Genomic DNA, 22,262 nt, shown 5'->3' on the forward strand with positions numbered 1-22,262 from the left:
CCAGCTGTTGGACCTTGAGCATGAGAAGACGCAATGTGAAGGAGAAACTGGGGAGCTCATGCAGGATGTTTCATGAAAAGAGGACTGAGACATTGTTCCTGGGTGGGGGGGTGGACAGGCCGCTTCAACATGACAATGATCCTGTGTGCAAGGACAGGTTCACCAGTGGTTTTCTCTTTTTGGTGTGGAAGAACTGTGTGACCTTTCTGCACAGGCTCCTGATCCGACCCATCCAGCCCCATTGGGACAGTGGAAAGCCAACTGTGAGCTAACTATACATACAGTTTTATATCCTACAGGCTTCTCCCAATCCCCTATTTGATAGTCTCTCAAATTGGACCTGTTGTCTAATTCACTTTAAAAAATATTGTTCTCAAAAACCCAGAGAATTCATACATTTTAGGTTTTTCAGATTTCAAGCAACAGTTTGAAAAACAAATTAGCAATCAGTCTCCCAGTCTCTCTCGGAAGTACCTCGTTCAGTTGTTGTGTGACTTGGGGATATTAAAAATAAACTTTAACTTGACATACATAGAATGGAACTGTGACCATAGCACACAGAGCACATTATAACACAGTAGGTGAGCGGGAACATTGGAATATACAGTATTTATGTGAAGAAGTCTGTTGTCATGTCTGTCTTGACACCACCTGGAAGTTTTGGATGCTCAACAACAGGAAAGCTGTGGAGGTCTTCAGAGTGTCAGATCAATTTTAGTTCGCAAGTCAATCGATAACATGACAGGTTCCTGTAAATTGTTTTCAAAGGTTTGTCTGACCTTTTAGTTTGATGACCTTTTAGTCATCTGAATGTTGATGTTGATGTTGTTCCCCGCAGGATAAACTGCAATATAACTTCAGATTGGTTTAGTTAACTCCAAGCTGTGTTAGTTAATTAACTAATCTCACGCCCACCGGCCTGCATGGCAACTTATGACAATCGTGGGCCTGTGTTTGTGTCATCGTCATCATCAAGTGGTTATTGGAACAGAATTCAGACATATAATGGGACATTTTATTTCGTCATCAATCACGACACCGAGAGCGCAGAGTTATCACTCATGATAAAACGCCCATTTTCTAAGTGCTTGCTGTTAGTCGAGAGCTTTGGTTCGTGCCCAAATAGGCTGTTTGAATCTGGTCCAAACCTCTTCCGCCATAACTGATTAATAGGCCGAGAGGAACATAAACAAAACATGAAGAGAAACCGCGTAGAAAGGTTTTCCTCTCGGTCATTGAAGCCAAAGACACTGCAGGTGGCAGGAACAGGGAGAGATGGGCTGAACCGTGACAGAGTCAGAAAACGAACAGAGATAAGGATTGTAAAGCCCATCAGACGATTACTATTTCACTTTAATATGTGGATTTTAATAACACGTGTTGCTATTGTGTTTGCACGAGGCAAAGCATCAGGCAGACATTCTTATGAAAGCAGACTTGAATCGACACAGTTGGAGTCACTGCAGTCACATAAACCACTCACTGTCTGACGGAAACACTGAAATCAATAGTGTGCTTCTCTTTTGTATACAGCAGAGATGAAGATGCTCACTGCACTACACTACACTGAACACACACTGTAACCATTTTGCCACCTGATTTTGATTTGGTGTTAGCCTTCGGCAATATGTGGAGTTTCAGTCAAATCTTAGATATTAGATGAGTTTTTTTAATAAGCAAACCTAGAACGAAAAATAAATCCTGTCAGTTTTATTGTTTTTGCTGTTTTGTCGTGTCATTTGAACTTTTGTCTTCTGAACATTTGAGGCTGTGGCAGAGATGAATCTTCAGTAAATCCACTCATTCCCCTTCTCCCTGCCTCCGGTGACCGGTGGATTCTCTCAGCTGGAACAGTCCTTATTGCATTATTCCAGTAAGCCTCAGTAAGCCTCTAGTCTAGAGGAACATTGAACTGATTTACTGCCCACTAATCCTGGCAATTTACTCATTCCATCTGTTAAAAGTTCATGGAAGTTACATCCAAAATCACGTTAACTAATAATGTTTAATTGCAATTAATGCAATTAATGCTTGCATGCTGTCCGCATATACTTAGTGATCGTCAAAACAGATACAGAACGCTACTGAATAGAAGGTGCATTGTGTTAATGCTAGTTGGCCCCTCGGACTCCAAAATTAGTTTTCGAACAAGATATGTTTTGGGCAGCTGCTCAGGAGGTAGTGTGCAAATGTGCAGACTGGGCCGTGATTGAGTTTTTTCAGGGCCAGAACAGTGACACTAAGTATTGACATTGAAAATACCAATGAAACACTGGTGTTTTAAAAAAAAGTTGTAATGGCATTAGAAAAGTATTGGCACTGAAAAAGGTTTCATTACCAGTATTTCAATGCCATTTAGTTCAGATTTTGTTTTCGATACTCTTATTTTCAATTGCAATGCTTAGTGTCACTGTTCTAGCACCAAATTGATTTCGGGACATTTTCACTAATGCCCCTTGAAATCATATATGGATCTTAGGGGAGGTATGCACTCTAGAACTAGAACTAACTAGAAGGTTAACAGAAGATTTAACAATGGGAAATCCAAATTTTCATCAGTAAAGCTGAATCTCCACGTAACACACTAAGTTAAGTTACTTAGTTTTTTTTTTATCTGAACAGAACTATGAACACCTCAGTGGCCCAGACGGACTGCCCCGAAGTCAAAGTTCCTGTCTTACTCTTCTTCACCATCGGATTGGTAAGCCTGGCTGAGAACTTCCTGGTTGTGGTGGCCGTCCTAAGGAATAGGAACCTCCACTCGCCCATGTACTGCTTCATCTGCAGCCTGGCAGCCTTCAATACCATCGCAAGCCTCACCAAAACCTGGGAGACCATGATGATCGCGTTTGCCGATGTGGGGCAGCTGGAGAAGACGGGCTCCTCTGAGACCAAGCTGGACGATGTGATGGACTCCCTGTTGTGTATGTCGTTTGTTGGCTCCATCTCCAGTTTCCTGGCCATTGCTGTGGACCGGTATGGGGCACGGATGTGCACACAGCAGTGTTTCTTTACTTTTAAACCATATATTTCTTTGAGGGATCTCAATCCACCTTCAGCCCACTAATCAACAAGAATAGAACAAGTGAAACTCCATGTACCGATTATGATTTGAGCAGAGAACTAAAATATTTCTTCTTCATTTTCAGTTACATCACTATCTTCCATGCACTGCGGTACCACAACATCATGACGATGCGGCGCACCAGGGCCATCCTGGGTGTCATCTGGACAACGTGTGGGTTGACAGCTGTCCTCATGGTGAGATTCTTTGCTGCCAAGTTCACCATGATCTGCTTTGTTGTCTTCTTCGTCATCTCCCTGGCCATCATCTGCTTCCTCTATGTCTACATGTTCATGCTGGCTCGCATCCATGCCCGCAAGATCGCAGCTCTGCCCACCGCTGGTGGGAGGAAGTGTCGTTGGCAGGGCAGCAGCATGAGGGGGGCCCTGACCCTCACCATACTGTTCGGGACATTCATGGTGTGTTGGGCGCCATTTTTCGTCCACCTCATTATCATCATGGTGTGCCCCACCAACCCGTACTGCGAGTGCTACCGATCGCTGTTCCAGCTGCACATGGTGCTGCTGATGAGCCACGCTCTGATCGACCCGGCCATCTACGCCTTTCGCAGCGCAGAGCTCAGACAAACCTTCAAGAAGATGCTGTTTTGCACCAATTGGAAGCCATACTCTTAGAGAAATCTTATTCCCACATTGTATTTTAGCCTTTTTTTATCCACAATTTCTCTTTACCTAGACAGTATATATAGATGGACAAAGCCAAAAATCTTGATCGCCCCCTGGTGGCTGGGTCAAACCTGCTTCCATGTTAGCAGATGGGACGTGGACCAAACTAAAAGTCAAACTCAATGATGACATTTTTCCCTTAGATTTCTGTCTTTTTAGGTAGTTCTTCATAAACGTATGTATATAGAAGAGTTCATGTTTCTGATAAATTTGGTTTTGATTAGTTATTTGATGCTATAGAAAACAGGGTGAAACATCATGATTGACAGCTGTCTGACTCGAGACTGGTCAAGCCCCTATATCTGCAGGACCTTCATACCCCGGCTCCACTCCACGATCACTACTGCACAGACTCTGACACCAAATTACTGTACATCAAAGTGCAAAATGGCAGCGCCCTTATTATCTGGGAGGTTTTAGCTTCATTTTTGTACAGTGAGAGGAATTGGAGATGTGTTGTCCATCTTCATATACGGTTGATGCTCTTGTCCTTGGAGAGTGCATTTTCACTGTGTTGCATATATTTTCACCTGGGTGTCAAAAATAAAATTGTCTTGTACCGTGTTCAGTTTCCTTCTCCAGTTTTTCCATCTGGTAAATAACACAGAGTGTTTCTGGGTAAGTCCTTTTTATATTAGATAATTGCCATATACCTGACCTCTAGGAGGTCCAGTCATCCATCCCTCCGACTGAGATGTGATCTCATTTCCCCCCAAGTGTCAGTCTCTTCAAAATTACCACCAACAAAACATTCACATAAGACACATGTATTCCAAAACATTTGCTCAGGTTTTTTTTTCCATAAAGACATTCATTGAAACATCATTCACATGACCACAGTGCACTTATATTATATTATATAATTAATATTATATATATATATATATATATATATATATATATATATATATATATATATATATATATATATATACACACACAAACGTTTTTTTTTTTAATTTTAAGCATCATGGCCAACACTGACATTAATCACTTTCAGCTGTAGCTCATCATTTTATGATTTTACTATGAACTAACATGAACAATGTCCCCACAGGTGTTAACACTGTCACACTAAACAGAAGCATAAGACTGAGCATGCAATTAGTAATCATCAAGTAGGCTTCACCTCTTTCCAGTGTTGCATCTTGTCACATCATTATGTGAGTCATCTCACTGCTGTTTCTGTGGAAACAAGAACTGCGTGCTGCACAAATTGCAATAAAATGGTAAATATGTTATTCATAGGAGAATGTATATTACAAAATGGAGCCATCATTCTTTATGTCTATGGGGAAAAGTAAAAAATAATGTATACAATATATATTTTTTATCATTGGGTTTTGATGAGATGAGATGTACATTCATGAGATGTACATTCATCATTCTCTCTTTTGATCTCACAAATGCAAGATGTTTAAATTTGACATTAATGCGGAAAAAAATAAGGCAATTCCTACACAAAGCAGATTTTTGTTTTGTTTCAAAATCAGTCCGAAGGTACAAATTATACAAATGACTTGTATATTTGAATATATATACATAATATAATAAAATATTTAATATATAATACTGTAAAACAAGTGTTTAGTTTTGACCACGTCGCAGTGATCCATGAGATTTTTTACAAAAAGCAGTTTCAGTAGATTTCGATTTTTATGCTAAATGATCTGTCCAGCTTCGCAGTTGGGGGGTAGGAACCAGCAAGACACACACAGAGCACAGTAAAGCTATTTGTTCACTCAGTTTTTTTTACATTTCAAGTGTATACCCGTGGCATTGTAAATCACTTCAGTTTAATGAGGACAGGGAGGTAGCACCGGGAGATCAGGGGGCACACTGATAGAATACAGCAGATATAATTGGAGACAGACAAAATAGTCTGCATTCACACCCTGTTGTGTAACTCAGCTTTGGCAGATTTGAGGGATCTGATTATTAACCTTTTTCTCACTAATGCTGCAGCGGGGGGGCATTAGCAGCTGAAGCTACCCAAAAGTTCAGTAGCAGCCCACTTTCCCCCACTGACAGATAAAGAACAAGGTAACATTATGTACATCATTTGGCCATAGACAAATAATGTGTGACTAACCTACCATTTTGTTGGACTTGTAAACATTCAATCCACCAGCGGGACAGTCAGTCTGCTTCATTGCTGCGGGCTAATTCAAATAAACTACTTCTATTACATTACATTACATTAATTTAGCAGATGCTTTTGTCCAAAGTGACTTACATCTGAGCCTTAATCTGTGGTTCCAATGTGCATAACATGCCTACTATGTGTGCAGTAGTCCCCGACACCTGTAAACATACTTAAAAATCCGTGAAGGTCTCCTTTGACAAAATGGAGTAAGTGCGGACAAGATATTTTAGGTTCTCCAAGGAAGTTAACCCAATTGTTGTTGACTTCACTGCCTCTGCCATTCATGCACATGTACTGAAGCAACACTTGGCCATCATGCATACTCTGATGCATAATTAAAACAAAGTATATGAGTACTCCTGCACATAACAGTTTTTAAGGCTTTCTACAATGATCGAAGTGAAGAGGACAAATTAAAGGATCATCCAACATAAAGCATCTTAGTGAGGTGTTAGGCCAACATGTGTCAGCAGAACAGCTCCGAAGCAACTTGATTCTACAAAGTCTCTGGATCTCTCCCGGAGAGAGGCAGCACCAATCTCCCGGACAATATTCCCTCCTTTGGTGTTTTGATGAGGATGATGGCGGTGTAGAGCGCCGTCTAACATGTCGGTCCAAAATCTCTCATATGTGTTCACCCGGGTTGAGATATGGCCTCGTAGGGGGAAATAGTGTCATCCTGTTTCTTCACTCGTGTCACCAGTCTTTATATGTACTGTGGGTTACAAGTGGTCTTAGGCTTTGGACTCCAGTGTATGTAAAGATCCAGTCAAGAAAAAGTAATAACCAATGAAAAAGGCTAAAGCACAAGAATAAATGTCAGCTAGAATGAAAGGCAGACCACAAATATTTTAAATGAAGCAGGACTTCAAACGGTAGCTAGCTGGGTTTCATGTGCCTAATAAAGTGGCCTTGGTTTTTGCTCTTTGTGTCATTGGGAGATAGTAAAGTAACCTTCCCACATAATGTGAGCATCCAATTTTCAGTTCCATACATTTCTGAAAACCAAAAGGTGCTCCACCTACTTGCTGTAAAGTGCAATGATCCATGTCTGTTTACTTTTTGATAGAATCTCCAACGGTTTTGCTCAAGAGTCAGTTTCAGTCAGTAAATCCTGCCCATCATGTCACTGGTGCTCTCGGCCCCTGTCGCTCAGTACTTACCTGTCAGAGTACAAATGCTGTTGCAGGCGTTTCTCAGGCTACAACAGCAGATGATCTCCTTAAAAGTCTTCCTCATCTCCTGACTCCTGAAGGCATAGATGAGCGGGTCAATCACAGAATTGCACATGATGAGGATGAGGTACATGTTGAAGTGGGACATGAAGCACACGCAGTAGAGGTTCCGCGGACAGGAGATCATTAGGATCAGGTGGAGGAAGAAGGGAGCCCAGCAGACGATGAAGATGCCCAACAGGATGGTCAGCGTGATGGCCCCCTTCATGCTGGCCCGCTGGTGGATGGAGTTGTAGCCGGGCAGCGCAGCGATGCGCTTGACGTGCGATCGGGCCAACATGAACATGTGGCTGTAGAGGGAGGCCATGATGAGCAGCATGGCGAAGAACATGGAGACCAGGCAGATGATGACGGGGGTGGAGTCTGAGTAGATGATGAAGATGATCCCGCAGCCCGTGCAGAAGGTCCAGATTCCCCCGATGATGCAGCCCGCTCTCCTCACCGTCATAATGTTGTGGTACCTGAGCGCGTAGAAGATAGTGACGTACCTGTAGATATGAAGATTGATATTGATCAAATTGATTTCTGAAGTAACCTATGATTTACTAGCAACCTTTACAAGTCACTAGGGAATTGGAGAAAGCAATGAGGACCTTTTGAGATGTCTAGAGAAATGGAAATATATCCCTTTGCACAATAACACAATTATTATTTTGGGGTTGGTACCTATGAAGTCACTGCAGACAGATGGCCACTCTGTGCCACTTTGTCTAGTACAGTTTTACAGAAACAATGTTCTGAGCCACTGCACATAGTATCATGTCATCTTATTTATGTACTTTTTAAAGGGGTACTTTAGTAATTAAGTATCACATTTTCACCAAGTTGGGAGACATGTAAGATACAAAATAAAACAAAAATTATTATTTTAAGCAGTCCAGTTTAGGTGGTACTGTATGTTTGATAACTGATAACTATAATCAATAGAAAAAGCAGCGTCCCTGCTTTCTTTCAACATGTTACTTTACTTAATACAGAATGAATCATAGAACATAAGGGTTACCTTTAAAGCACTGACAAAACAATATTAGGCTGAAAACCAGACCACACTGATTCGTCCTGAAACTGGTTGAGCCAATCACGACCATTAATCTAAAATGTGGCTGGTTTGACATGACAGGGGAGCACAAAGCATATTCATTAACAACCAAGATGGTTAATAGTGATGTGGAGAGACATGTTCAATCAAGACAGTATTAACGGTACATTTTTGCTAAAAGAAAATCAAACAACTTCTACACCCGGTAGACTGTTTATGATTTCCAGGAAAACACATTTGTGCATACAGTATGCAGTGCCCAGCTGTCACATAGCACAAAAGAAACACAGCATAGTATGGTAAAGGAATGATTTTATATTGGATTGTATAATTGATCAATACAGATCCAGAGTATACCCAAATATAAAAAAAATTATCCTTTGGATTGTCTCAAGACATCCCTTAGTTGAAATCAGTGCAGTGTAATATCAGTGGTGTAGGTGGAGAGGGAGCGAGCAACATGTGTTGCTAACATACTAACTAGAAGTCCCAGGATTGCTAGTTAGCTTAGAGAGCTGACAGGTAACAGCTGATTAGGGGTATCCACACCACTACCTACTACTATTCTACATTACTAAACCATTCTTTGCCAAGACTCCACAGCCCACCATTCATCAGCTATAGGCTGAATGAGAACTATTACTATCAACTTTTTGGCATTACAGCAGACCCACATTGATAAACTGTGACTGTCGCATATCCTGATTTCCTGACTGTGAGTCCATAGTATGGGTCAAGCTTCAAAAAACACTGGATGCACTTCACATAATGCATCTCCACACCTAACCCTTACCTTCACAAGCTCATTAACCAAGCTCATGTTGGTAAAGCAAATAAAGGCAGATGATGTTCTGAGGTGAAAATAGTAATTGTGGCGTACCTCCTCTCACCGGTAGTGGCGCTATTTTAGGAAACGGTCGATATGGTCATATTTACCACATTAGACATAGTTCTCCGTATGAGTTGGAGGACCTTTTGGGTTATTCTGAGGACCGGTATTTAGCTGTTGGTAGATAATTACATTTCACAATCTCTATTGATAGACAAGCTTATTGTACTAATTAATTTCATGTGCCATTTATTAACCTGTCTAAGAGTGAAACCTTGTGCCACATTTCAGGACAAAACAGAGCAATGCCGGTATGCACAGTGCATTTAATTAAAAATCCTATTTCATTAAAAAGCCTTGGGAGAGATTCTACTACAGAAATAATCAGCAGAAAAAGTCTGTAGGCACGAACTGCAGTGCCCTGACGATAATAAGAACACAAAGACTAATATTTATACAGCGCTTTTTAAGTTGGAACACAAAGTGTTTTCCAAGTTAAATAATACACAAGAAATGTATATAGTAATACAAGAATTTCAAGACGGAGAAAAAAAAGAGCTTCCAGACATCTAAATCGTTCATCTGTCCTCCCTCCTGTATTACCTGTCCACAGCGATGGCCAGTAGGCTGCACATCGACGCAACGACAGAGATGCAGATCATGGAGTCAAAAACGTTGTCCATCTGCCGGATGAAATGGTCCTCCACCACCAGCTGTCGGTTGTTCAGAAGGTAAATGATGATGGTCTCCCAGGCATTGGACACACTCACCAGCATGTCTGCTACAGCCAAACTGCAACAACCAGACAGGTTTGGTCAAACCTTGATCACAGAGATAGAAAAAACTGTTGTCTTAGCCCCTAACCCTGTGTAATGACACTTCATGTTCCAGTGGGAAAGCCACTTCAATCATATGATGATTGAAGGTATATTGCATATATATATATATATATATATACATATATATATATATGTATATATATATACATATATATATATATCAACTTTGTTTACCCTGTTTTTATCGTCTTCTCTGACACATGAAAAAATAACTCTCCCGGTTCCCCTCAGTCTCCTCGCTACCGATCAATACCATTCATCCTCAACACTGATCTTTTCCTTCATCCCTTCGACCCCTCATCCCTTCATACTTTCAATCCTTCATCCCTTCAACCCCTTATTCCTTAATCCCTTCGACCCTCATCCCTTCATACTTTCAATCCTTCATCCCTTCAACCCCTCATTCCTTCGACCCTCATCCCTTCATACTTTCGATCCTTCATCCCTTCGACCCCTCATTTCTTCATCCATTCAACCCTTCATCCATTCATACCTTTGATTCATTCATCCCTTCAACCCCTCATCCCTTTTACCTTTCATCCCTTCGACCCCTCATCCCTTTGACCCTTCTTCCTTTCAACCCTTCATCCTTTCTGATCCTTCATCCCTTCATCGCTTCGTCCTTTCGACCACTCATCGCTTCATCCTTTCAACCCTTCATCCCTTCATTCTTTCGACCCATTATTCGCTTCATCCTTTTGATCCTTCATCCCTTCTGATCCTTCATCCCTTCATTCTTTCGACCCTTCGACCCCCCATCTCTTACCCTTTGACCCCTTATCTCATCCCTCTACCCTCCCATTTTCGTCATCATCGCAATATGCATTATACTCAATAAACTTTAGATTGGTTGGAGATCTCGGTCCATGGTGGTGGGCCAGAGATATTTTATGTATCAAGTTGAACCAAGATTCACCTGCAGACAAAGAAGTACATGGGCGAGTGGAGGTTCTTGTTCTTTATTATGGCTGTGATGACCAGGATGTTCTCCAGCAGGGAGATGATACCCAGGATCAGAAAGATCTGAGGAGGGAAAGATACGAGGCCACAATGAGAAGAGCAAACATGAACAGGACAGAGGAGTAGCAGTACTGGTTTCCAACCTGAGGGTTGGGATCCCCCAAGGAGTCACAGGAGAAACATGAATGGTCACAAGATAATCAAGAACATAGGAAAGAGGAAGAAAAACATACTACAATCAATGTAGAATTATTTACCCCTTAGGAAAACTGCTTATAGCTTGTAAACACATGGACCATGTGAGGTGGGGTCACAAGCCCAAACAAAATAAAGTGTATTAATGGAAGAATTACAGCTGAAAAGTGTAATAATAAGTAACAGTTAACTGGCTGTGTGTGGAACTCAATGGAGTACACTGTAGAGCATTTAAAATCTATTATTCTTAAAATTCAAGAGCACAAAAACATTCAGTGCTGTACAGACAGAAATACGCACCTCAATAGCAATGTGGACCTGCTCACATGCTGCCGGTTTGGAGGTGCTGGTCTTGGCTGGAAGCAGTGGAGGGGACAAGGTGTAGTTCTGGTCATAGTACGTGTACGTCCAGGTGGAGTTACCCATCTGCACTTCCCCATTGTAGAAACTCTCCCCAGACTCATTCATCCTGGCTGTGGCTCTGGTCCAGATCACTGCTGCTCTAATGCCAGTAGCATTTTTCAAGCAGGCTGCAAAGAGAAACATCCGTGTGTGTGAGAAGTTTTTCACATAGCTACTCCACCAACTTTTGTTTTGTAACCGTCCACGTGAAAACACGTTTTATTAAGAAAGAAAAAAATGTCTGAGCATGTTATGTTAACAAAGTCCGATTTAGGTAAAAAGCTCCTAATATTTTAGTGGAATAATAAATGATACTGCTTGTCAGAGATGTGATTTGAGTAAGGGTGACTGTGCCAAGGATGTATGATCTTCACAAGGTTGCCCCAAACAGTACAGCAGTGAGATAAATTTAGTCTCAGCTGACCAAAGAGAATTAGTCAAATTTGTTTTGACCATTCCCTATTGGTTATGAAAGAAAAGCGATAGAAGAGCCTGAAACCCCTACGGGAAGTGAGTGTGACACAAAAAAGCTGTCGTCAACACCATGCACACACACACACACACACACACACACACATCTCCACCCACCTCTTTCCTTACTGAACTCATGATCACACTAATGGATACTCCCTTGCACAGAGGTATCATAAACTCTTTTAATTCATTCTGATGTATCCTAAAAATCCCCCAGAGTCACAGAGTACATGAGGCATTTCCAGGAGGACATCTGCTGCCAGGAGGGTGATTGAAAAAGAAATGTCAAGACGTTCAAAGGGAAAATAAACACATTCAGATAAAGTGAAAGCATTAAAACCCACCAGCTGAGCTCAGTGGGCACAGGAATTAACCTTTGCTGCGAGGGTTTAATGACAAAGCTCTGAGTCGTCCTCCTTCAGTTATTAATGCAGTTTGAGCTCAGTAATTGCAGGAACAAAACCAGTGTATTCATTCAATGAGAAATTTAATTGTTCCCATACTAATTGGCACAGCGGTTATCTTAAGCTGTTCAAAATGCAAAAATTAATTACTCTAACTAAGAAGTCACGTTGGAAATATTTTTCAAATTCATTAGAGTTAAACTTTCACTGTATTATTCTTTGTTTATTGCACTTAAGCACTTTCTTGTGAAGCACTTTGGCGGCTCAGCCGTCTGTAAATGCGCTATAGAAATAAATTGACTTGACTTGACTTGACTTTCAAATCCCAGTGGCTGGAGAAATCTTATTTCAGTTATTGACTTACTGTACTTATGCAGTGTGTTGTTATCATATATACCGTTGACTTCTTCAAGACGTATCAAACATCTCCACATTAGTTCATTATTTATTCATATCAGTAAAGTATGATTCTCTCCAAACAAACTGAAGCTGCTCATATGAATGTGCCTAAATGTAGTAATAAACTACATGTTGATGTCTCCTTAATATGATCCTGTATGATAGCAGATGATAACATTATTGATCAACTGTCCAATACACTACCCACTGTCACAGGAGACAGTGGGTAGTGTACAAGGAACATGTGGTCAAGTTTTTTTTTAGTTCCTAGCTGTTGAGAACAATGACATCTTATTTGGACGTTAACACTCTCAGCCTTATATCACTGTGAATCTCAAAAGTTCTAAGTTTATTTTAACACTCGAGTGCAAACAAAATGTAAATTAATAACGAGACAGTGCGGTCCCTCTCTTAAGTGGATGTTTGTGTTTTTGTACCTTTCTACATTATTCATCCAGAGAGAGTAGGGCAACGTTACTTATGCATGGCATAATGAGTGTGATTAAATCTAATCACAGGGAAATATTAATCAAACCAAAACATCTACCCCTGCAAGTGTATCGCAATACTGTTTATGCACCCACTCAAAAACAGGCCGATGATATAATGTTATGAATGTGTCCTTGTTTACCTGTTATTATCATTCATAAAGTGAATATTTAAGCAATCTTATGAATTTCAGTGTTGACGTTCTCTGTGTTGTTCTCAGACCTTTGACCTCACCGTTAAAAACAGGCCATCACATCTGTACATATTTACATTTGTTAGATTAGATATTGTTGTTTCAACTAGTTATATTTAAAAAAAAAAATGTTTTTAAAATAGTCTGCTCTATTCAATATTGCATAAGAGTGAGTATTGTCAACCTGTGACTGGTAGAACTCCAAATCCTTCAACCTCTGCTAACTACCTGTATGGTGATTTTGTTTGTAATTATTAATTTAATTATTAATTGATTGTTAGTATATTGAAAATGAGACTGAATCAGTCAATTGGCCATCATTTCCCTTCCTTTGAAGGGTGGTGCCACGAGATAACTTAAATTAATATTAATTAAGTTATTATTTAATATCAATATGTTTTTGATATTAATATTTTATTTGTTTTGACCATAAACGATAACCATAATTGATTAACTGTAATCACAACATGTTAATGTTGAAGAGAAAAAAAGCATCAACATCTACAACCGGTCTGTTACCGGTTATAGATGTTAATCGTCCAGAAGAGGCTGAAGCAATATTCTCGCTTCTGATGCAGCGTAATTAAAGCTCCACAGTCGAACCCCCTGCAGCAGAGAGGAGAGCCAACATAATTCAACTTCAAGTCCACAATTGCACAATTAATGGCAATGTCAAGATAAATGTTCTGGATAAGTTATCACCCTGGTCTTTATGCATTGCTTCCCACTGCATTAATGTGTGTTTAGCTAATCATTATTCTGAATGTCACTGAGGAACTACATTGCTTGGTGGACGAATGATTGTTTGTGGTTGATAAATCACTTCTTTGTGTGTTTTTTTATATAACTTTGAAATCCCCGTGAAGCACAGCCTCTGTCTCCATATTGCTGCTAATATGGAATTTCTATATTAACACTGAATCAATCAATGTAGTTAATTTGAAAGGATACATACACACTTTGTAACTGTGGCCTTACTTATTAACAAATCACTTCGTATGTGTAACACAGCACGAGTAATTAAATTACACTGTTTAAATGATGTGACATGGATACTGGGGGTAACCAAGCATGAATACTGTTCTGACCATTCTGCTGCAGCATTTGGAACGTTGGAAATGTGGTTACGTGAGGAAAATAGGAAAAAGTTCAATGATTACAAAATGCCAATACCCCAAATGGAAGAACCAAGGGTTTGACATTTTCAGCTTTTCTTGTTTGACCACCTGATTGGAGTGTAAATGAAAATGATAAAGCATAACGTGTCTTTTACTACCTTTTTTCCGGACAGTAAAATGTAAAATTTAATGAAAAGGTTTGACTTATCCGATATAATTGAATTGCTTTTTGCGAGTGTTGGGGGCTCAAAGTGATACATTTACATAAAACCTGTGTGATTTCAGATTCATTTAACTGAGACTTTTTATTCCCCAATACGCACACGTTGTAACAGGACATGGTGCTGAAGGCCTGTCATCACCTGTGAGGCGTGAAAGGCTCGCAGTGAGGCAGAGTGAGCTCCCGCTGAGCGTCCTCTTGCTCTGGCGTGCGTGGTCCACACCAGGAGGCCGGTTGCAAACTGTGAACAACGCTGAGATCTCAGCAGATCCCATGATGTGACTGACTCCAATGTCAATGACACGGACGATTGCGAAAACACGACGATCATGCGCGCTTCCTCAGAGGTTTCCAAAAGAGAATTTCAGGGCAAAGTCAAAAACCACGTTGTGTGGGGACAAAATAACTCAAAAACACATGGACGGATTTTCACCAAATTAGGTGTGTGTGTGTGTGTGTGTGTGTCTGTGTGTGTGTGTGTGTGTGTGTGTGAGAACATGAATATAACTTGACATGGGTGGGACTAAAACATACAGTGTTGCTGTTATGGTACATGTACTACCATTTATATAATAGATAATGGGCTACATTTATACAGCGCTTTTCTTAACACCCTGAGAGCTTTACACTACGAGTCCCATTAACCTATGAACACGCACGCACGCATACAACCCTTAATAAAGCAACTCTCATCCATTCGCGCACACCGGCGTCGTGCTGTGAGAGTCCCTGGGTTGAACCGCAACCTTCTGATCCGCTCTATCTCCTGAGCCACAGCTGGCCACAAAAATGGAATTTCATACAAACTCCCCATTCTATTCAGACGCTGTGGTATCAATAACAACAACAACGAAAAAAAGAACATTTATAAAATGAATTGCTTCTAGATTTTTACAAAGATATATTTAAAAAAAAGAGCAGCTCAATATGGATATGATGATATGAGATACATGCAGACGAGAACTTATTAAGACAAACTAAATAATGTAACTGAATTGAACTTGGGCTCAGGTTATTGAGTCAGTCAGTGAAAAGATAAGGTCTGGTCTCAAAATGAGTGGCGCTTACTGCTGCCGCACCGGTGGTGACTAACCTTTAAAAAATACGATTTTCTCCAGATAATTATTTCAACATCAACAACTGACTGGGGGAAGAAAAAACCCTGAGGTTTTCCTGCGCAATGGGGGAACAGAATCAATTAAGTTTTCTTAATCTGCGTTCATTTTCTCCACTTTTGCGGCCACGACACACGTCTTAACTTCCCCCAGCCAACCAGACAGCTCTGCTCTGAAATACATATCGAACGAACAGTATTTCTTGGCAAGATGCCATGAGACTCAGCAGCATCTGGAATCACTCTTTATTGGTGTTTCCATAGGAAGAGTCGCACAGCTTGTTCAAAGAGAGGTCCCTATGTGGATTGAGGCATACCAAGACAGTCCTGCACATTTCGTGGCAAATCACAGCAGAGAGAACGAAAGCACATTACAATGGTGGACTCCTGTCTCAACAGACACTGTGGACTGTGATGCTGGAAACTGGAGACGGATGAAGTGACTTGACACACTATGCACAGCTTTGAGTCCATTAAAGGCACAAACACGCTGTCAAAACAGTTTGTAGACTTTCTAGGGCGAGTAGGATTTTCAGAGTAGGATTTCTCTGAGTAGGATGCTAGTAGGATTAAAATAATAATACAAAAATTTAAACTAACATACCTTTCAAAATGTTTTTGGTTGGTCTTCAGTAAGTGGTATATTGGCACATTAGTGTGATCACCACGACATCCCATAGAAAATATTACCAAAAATATATATGAAACCCTGAAGATCCCGTGAATTCACAGCAAAGTCTGCACACACATGAAATTTCAATCATTTATTAGCTGAGACAATAAGAGCGACAATTGTCACTATAACACCAGAGACACACTCAAGGTCCAGGAGACACAGTTTAGTTTTGACCAACATGCAGCGACGTCTCCTGAATTCATCACCTGAGAGACAGAGATTAAAGGAGGAATGACTCACCTCGCACTGGAGCTGTGACTCAAATCGTTTCCCACAAGTGGCTCGGATGGGCAAGATACGGCGTATGTTGAAAACCAGACCTGTGGATTTACGCATTGTGATTCTGAGCTGTAAAAGGGAGAAAGAGAGAGAGAGAGAGAGAGAGAGAGGCGGGAGGGAGGGAGGGAGGGAGGTTAACCCACCCACCCCCTTCGTCAGATCTGACAGTATGGACATGACTTGCAGCTCCTGCCAGCAAATTTTGGCCATCGCCCTCAGAGGGAGTTGAGGGAGGCAGCAGCCGGGAGCACGGACCTTTCTCCTTGTTAAAGACAATATGTCAGTGAGGAGGAGCTCTGTCTTAAAAAGAATGTAGCCCCTATATGTGACTTGGTGGAGAGATTACGCCCCTCAGTATTATACAAAAAGAAATGAGGCAAGACAAAGTGTGTGTGTGTGTGTGTGTGTGTGTGTGTGTTAGGTTAAAGCGACTGGGAGTTTGTCTGAGTCTGATAGACATGAACTGTGCAAGCTGTTATTAAGATATTCCTACAGTTTTTAACATCCTGCAGTATAACAGCAGCACATGACCCTCCATGTTGTTCAGCAGCATTATAATTATATGTAATAATAATAATTAAAGGAACAACGTAAAGGAGCAAAACCTTCTACATACAAGACTTTTGGTTAAAGTGCCCGTGTTATGCTTTATAGGTTTAGCTAACATCAGTATGACCGAATCAATACCATTGTTGCCATGGGGATGGTGGTATTTACAGCTGATCAGGAAGCGTCTGGGTCAGGGGGTTGTTTCAGAGAGAGGGTGAAAAGAAGCACTGCAGCAGTAAAGTATGGTGTGAGATGAATAATGTGTATTTAGAACATTAATTACACAATTAGCAGTTTGTTTGTTTAGGTTGTACCTGCACTCTGGGCTATAGTCCCGAAGATTTGTGGTTTGTCTCTGCGTAACTGAATGTCAGCGAAAGAAAACCACAGCGGTGTAATAGCGCAACATCAGTGAATGGATTGTTGAATTATTTCTTCAGTGAACAAAGGCCGCGACCAATCAGAAATGTGTTGATAGCAAAACTTTGAAAAAACTTGTGTATTATTGGCTGAAAGGTCTCTTTCAATTCTTCAGTTCGTGGGGCGACCATGCCAAATGGTCATGCACACTGTTTATCTGTGTTTCGAAGAAGAAAAACAATGAGCAGGATTGTTAGAGCATGTCAGCATTTCAAAGCCCTGACCAGTGAATTCAGACGGGTCACCTGCCTGTGCTGGTGACCCGTCTTTAACCATCCTATCAATGGAAAGACTGTTCACAGGTAGGACTTCATTACTGACAAACCAGGGAACTTTGACAGCTTTACATTATAAAGTCTACATGTTGAAACATAAAGATAGGTGAGACATCCACGTTCCCTATTACAACATATACCACTATACGCTTAGAAGCTCTATTAAGAGAAATGATATAACAATTCCTGTTGCAAGACATTTCAATAAAAGCAACAATAAATGTAATCTTTATTTGTTAGAGCCAAAGAGGTGGTAATGTAGATGTTGTTTTTTTTGTAGTTTAAGGCCACAGACACAGAAACAGCCCGTTCAGAGCTGGGCTGTAATAGAGATCTTATAACCATGATAGAATGAAGGACCTGAGGCGAATTTCAAGGAAGAAACTTCAGAGGCTTGTTTTGGGGACTTCAGAGATCAATAGAAACTTGTTGAAAAGGTGTATAATATGGGACCTTTAAAAATGATATTTATAGTGGTCATGTAAGTATGTGTTTTTGTGGTTTGTATGTATTTATGGAAATGCATGATGATTTTTATGATGTGCTTTTTTTGTTGTTTCTTGTAACCCTTTGTTTAGCACTTTCTACAGTTTCAATTTAAATCAAAGGGAGTTTATTTAATTTTTTTAAGTTCTTTGCAATGACAAAAGCCTCTTGGTTGAACCCCAACTTAAGCAGCACAACTTTGTTGGATTTCTTCACATTACGGACGAAAAATGGTGTCGTGTCTTGGGCATTCCCCTTACATCTCTACCAAAACTGGGACAGTGATTGACCTGAAGCCACATGATACCAACCCATCTTTGTAGAAGCCCCATTGACTCATATGTATGTGGAAGCATATGAATGGATGACCCTGATGAAGGCCACAAGTCGCTCTCGAACAATAATGGTGTTATATATACTGCAAGTGTTGCTGGAGTTTTGAACTCTTTAGAAAAAATTAAAAAAAATTACAGTACAAGTCACATTCGCTGTTAGAGGCAATTCAGGGTTAACTTGACTTTGACACGCAGAACCATGATAGAACCATAGTTCTTCTGCTGAGTGGATGACCCTCTCTCCCTTCTGAGCCACTGACGCCTCAAAAATCGATCTGGATTGCAGTCGCAAACCAATGTTGTTGAATCGTTGCAGTTAAATGTTAGTGGCCCTGTGTGTTAGCTGTCTTGAACACTCCCCGCCCTCCTGCGAATACATGACCTGAATCACTCACTCACCCAGAGAGTCTCTGCACGTTTGCCTGCATCTGATCGAAGACTCAACCAAACCGACTGAGCCTGGATCATTCTCGGGAAGATCAATTCCTTTGAATGTACGTTCGCGAAAACAGCAAGACACCAACGAAAGCACAAAGTGGAATTCTTCAGGTACAAGAGTCGAGTGGCCAGACAGAAACCTTAGCTCCTCCACAATCAGAAAACAGGAGCTCAAATTGCTCTTGATGAGCGGTATAGCACAGATAACATAGTAAAGTGGATGTCACTTAGTTAGGTTGTTCGTTAGTTCGTAGAATTATGTTGATTCAACTTTAAAAACATTCAGTGTGACTCATTCAATTATGTTGGTCAAAGTTACTTTTTTCTGTGATGCTGATCAGCCACATTAATTTTAAGATAAGATATAAAACAAGTGGCGCCAGTGTAATTCTGTAATGACCCAGACTGCCATAGCCTGGGACCCAGACGAATTCTGGGAGCTTGTTTAACTAGACTGGATCCCCTCCATTGGAAAGTGATTTCCCTCCGGCAGAAATCTTGCCGGTCCAATCACAACCAATCGTCTGACAATGGAAATTTATCGTCCCAGACTAACACTCAAATGCTACGCCAGAATCCCATCTTACAATTCCCATAATGCAATTTGATAGCATCTTTTCATTTAACCATTCCTATGTCAAAACTACCCAGTCTATTAACTCCACACCCAGCGTTTGTAACACAGGCACAAGTTATCTTCAATATCAATAGGACACCACAACCTTTCCAGAGCCACACACAGTTGCACAATATGTAACTGTTTTCTCAGGCTGAGTTCTCCTCTGACCAGTATATTACTGTGTTGTGTAAAACAAGCAAAGAGATGTCTCGGTTAACCCTGGGTTTAATAGCCCCTCTGTGAGTGTGTACGTCTGAAGGAAGTTTCTGACTGCAAGGCAATCACATGCAACATGAAAGTATTTAATGTGAGACATGGTAAAGCTGTGGAGCCACATGCGGAAATGGCCACTGTAGTGGCATAAAGGCATTATTCATGTAAAATATCATAGAATGAGACACAACACATATCAAAGAAACAATTCAATCACATGTGACGGACGACCCATGCACCTGGGCACGAAGCGTCCTTGTTCTTTTTTCTGCTTGTGGGTTTCCAGATGCTGAAGTGGAACCTGGTGTACTCCGCTTTACAAAACTTCTGTCCTTCTACAACCTCACTCTCTCTGCGTGAGCTTGGAAGCAGAAGCCACAATTTTTCCTTTGATGTATTGATAACTTTGGTACACCGGTTACATAATGTTTTCTTTTTTGTAAGTAATTCACTTTTCTTTGTGTCCTATTCTTGTCACAGTCTCACAGGTGGGCTGTGGCAAATGGGGGGGGACTCGTCCCATTACCTTGAGCAAGTAGTGGAGTATGGGCATTTGCAGCCAGGACAAACAAAGGTGTCTGCGATTAAGCAATATCCAGTGCCCACAACCAAGAAAACCGGTATGTGCTACTATCACAGTTTCTGTAGAAACCATTTAACTGTGGAAGCTTCTTTGACAGATCTGTTGGAAGGTAAAGCAAGGCAGCCTTTTGAAACTGTGTTCACCTCCTTTCTTTGCAGTACCTGGTACAGATTGTCTTTTGAAGCTGCCGATGCAAGTGGGCTCCCGCCCCAACCCCTGAGGCCTGTGTAAGCATACTGGATGGCATTTACACCAGGATGGGGGCTTCAGACAACACCTACAAATGACGCAGTATGTTTATGGATGCGGGTGCTGTGCTGCTCCAGACTAATAGACACAGTGTTGAACATCCTGTGAGTTCTCTCTGTTGGAAATCTAACTCCAACCGAGTGAATTATTCTGTAGAGAAAAGAGACACATGCGCTTGTGTGGGCATTGTAACAATTTGAGGTCAAGACGGACCAAAATTCAATAACTTTTCCTCCATCCTTTGCGTTGCCCCAACCGCAGATTGATGCAATAGTTTGCAATCATACTGGAGACGTTTTGCTACATATACATTCTTTACATTGATTTCCTAATTTTATGCCCTCTTGTGTCAACAGTCGGCTGTTGTCTCTAGAAGCTACTGTAAGTACTGTAGGTCGCCAACGCATCTATTATTTCTCTTATTGTCATAGGCGTGAACGTGTCTCATTGGGAAAGGCTGGGGCTTTTCAAGCAGAGAGGGGGAGCAGCATTTTATGGACGTTAGCACATAAAATATGCACATGTTAGATAATCCAGGAATCTTTATTGAATGAGTAGCTATAGCTACAGTCCAGCATGCTTGTCCAAGCTGCCCTGAGTCAGCTTCCGATATTCTGAGATCAGTTGCGACATTTCACACATTATCGTACACTTGAAATGACGTGTGGAAACTTTTCTTTTGCTGTAGAAAGAAACTTTTCGTTTTAAGTGTTAAGAGGCAGCAACAGCAAGCAGATGAGCAACTTGCAAGTTGTCTCATATTAATCACCTTGGTAAACTTGTCTGACGATGAGGAGCTATAATTAAAGGGTGTTTTGTGGAGCAGCTTGTAATCACTCCTTTTTGTTAAGTCTGAGATGGCATATTGAGGCTGGCAAAAACAGATGTGTCTGTGTTGTCGCACGTGTGTGCAGTTAATGATAAATTGCTTCAATATTGCTATGACAGCTTTTATATATTTTTTGTCTACACTGCACATTTGATATGTTTACTGGAATAAACCTACTACTTCTTCAGCCAGGAAGGAGTGCTGAAAGGTTACAAATTCCAGGCAGAGTGCTGAAAGGTGCAGGAGAGAGACTTTCAGCACAGGAAAGACAGGAAATTATAGAGATGACAGGCCCTGCATTTAAGAGAAATTCACTGCTACGTCTGTCACGAGGTGTTTTGGTGGTCTGGCCCATTTGTATCTTGGGTGTTGCAAATGGTACAGGTGGGGTCCTGTCCGGGATGTAACAAATGAGCCTGATTAATATGCACATGCATACCCCCCATGAGGCTTTAAGTACAGTCAGCAACATTATTCTGTTAGAAAAAGCCAGACTCAAGATATG

At 40.9% G+C, this 22,262-nt stretch overlaps 2 protein-coding genes across 2 annotated transcripts; one reads left to right on the plus strand and one right to left on the minus strand.

Moving 5' to 3' along the window:
- The first annotated feature begins 2,626 nt into the window (after positions 1–2,626).
- mc2r (melanocortin 2 receptor) lies at positions 2,627–3,699 on the plus strand. Its single transcript, XM_035639237.2, has 2 exons — positions 2,627–2,976; positions 3,150–3,699. Exons 1-2 carry the CDS (start codon positions 2,627–2,629, stop codon positions 3,697–3,699), a joined length of 900 nt encoding a protein of 299 aa, XP_035495130.1.
- Positions 3,700–4,672: 973 nt separating this feature from the next.
- On the minus strand, positions 4,673–18,052 carry LOC118313620 (melanocortin receptor 5). Its single transcript, XM_035639195.2, has 5 exons — positions 16,723–18,052; positions 11,294–11,523; positions 10,755–10,861; positions 9,603–9,791; positions 4,673–7,619 (listed from the first exon to the last, which is right to left on the minus strand). The coding sequence occupies exons 2-5, from the start codon at positions 11,459–11,461 to the stop codon at positions 7,049–7,051; spliced, it is 1,035 nt and encodes a 344-aa protein (XP_035495088.1). The 5' UTR covers positions 11,462–11,523; positions 16,723–18,052; the 3' UTR covers positions 4,673–7,048.
- Between the last annotated feature and the right edge of the window lie 4,210 nt (positions 18,053–22,262).

Source organism: Scophthalmus maximus, chromosome 1, assembly GCF_022379125.1.
Source record: "Scophthalmus maximus strain ysfricsl-2021 chromosome 1, ASM2237912v1, whole genome shotgun sequence".
Classification (NCBI taxonomy): domain Eukaryota; kingdom Metazoa; phylum Chordata; class Actinopteri; order Pleuronectiformes; family Scophthalmidae; genus Scophthalmus; species Scophthalmus maximus.

Excerpts from the sequence above, each read along its gene's own strand:
- LOC118313620 (XM_035639195.2), bottom strand. The coding sequence starts at position 11,461 with ATGAATGAGTCTGGGGAGAGTTTCTACAATGGGGAAGTGCAGATGGGT. Across the intron at positions 9,792-10,754 it reads ATGTACTTCTTTGTCTGCAG|TTTGGCTGTAGCAGACATGC; the intron begins GTGAATCTTGGT and ends TGGTTGTTGCAG. Across the intron at positions 7,620-9,602 it reads CTGGCCATCGCTGTGGACAG|GTACGTCACTATCTTCTACG; the intron begins GTAATACAGGAG and ends TCATATCTACAG.
- mc2r (XM_035639237.2), top strand. The coding sequence starts at position 2,627 with ATGAACACCTCAGTGGCCCAGACGGACTGCCCCGAAGTCAAAGTTCCT. Across the intron at positions 2,977-3,149 it reads CTGGCCATTGCTGTGGACCG|TTACATCACTATCTTCCATG; the intron begins GTATGGGGCACG and ends CTTCATTTTCAG.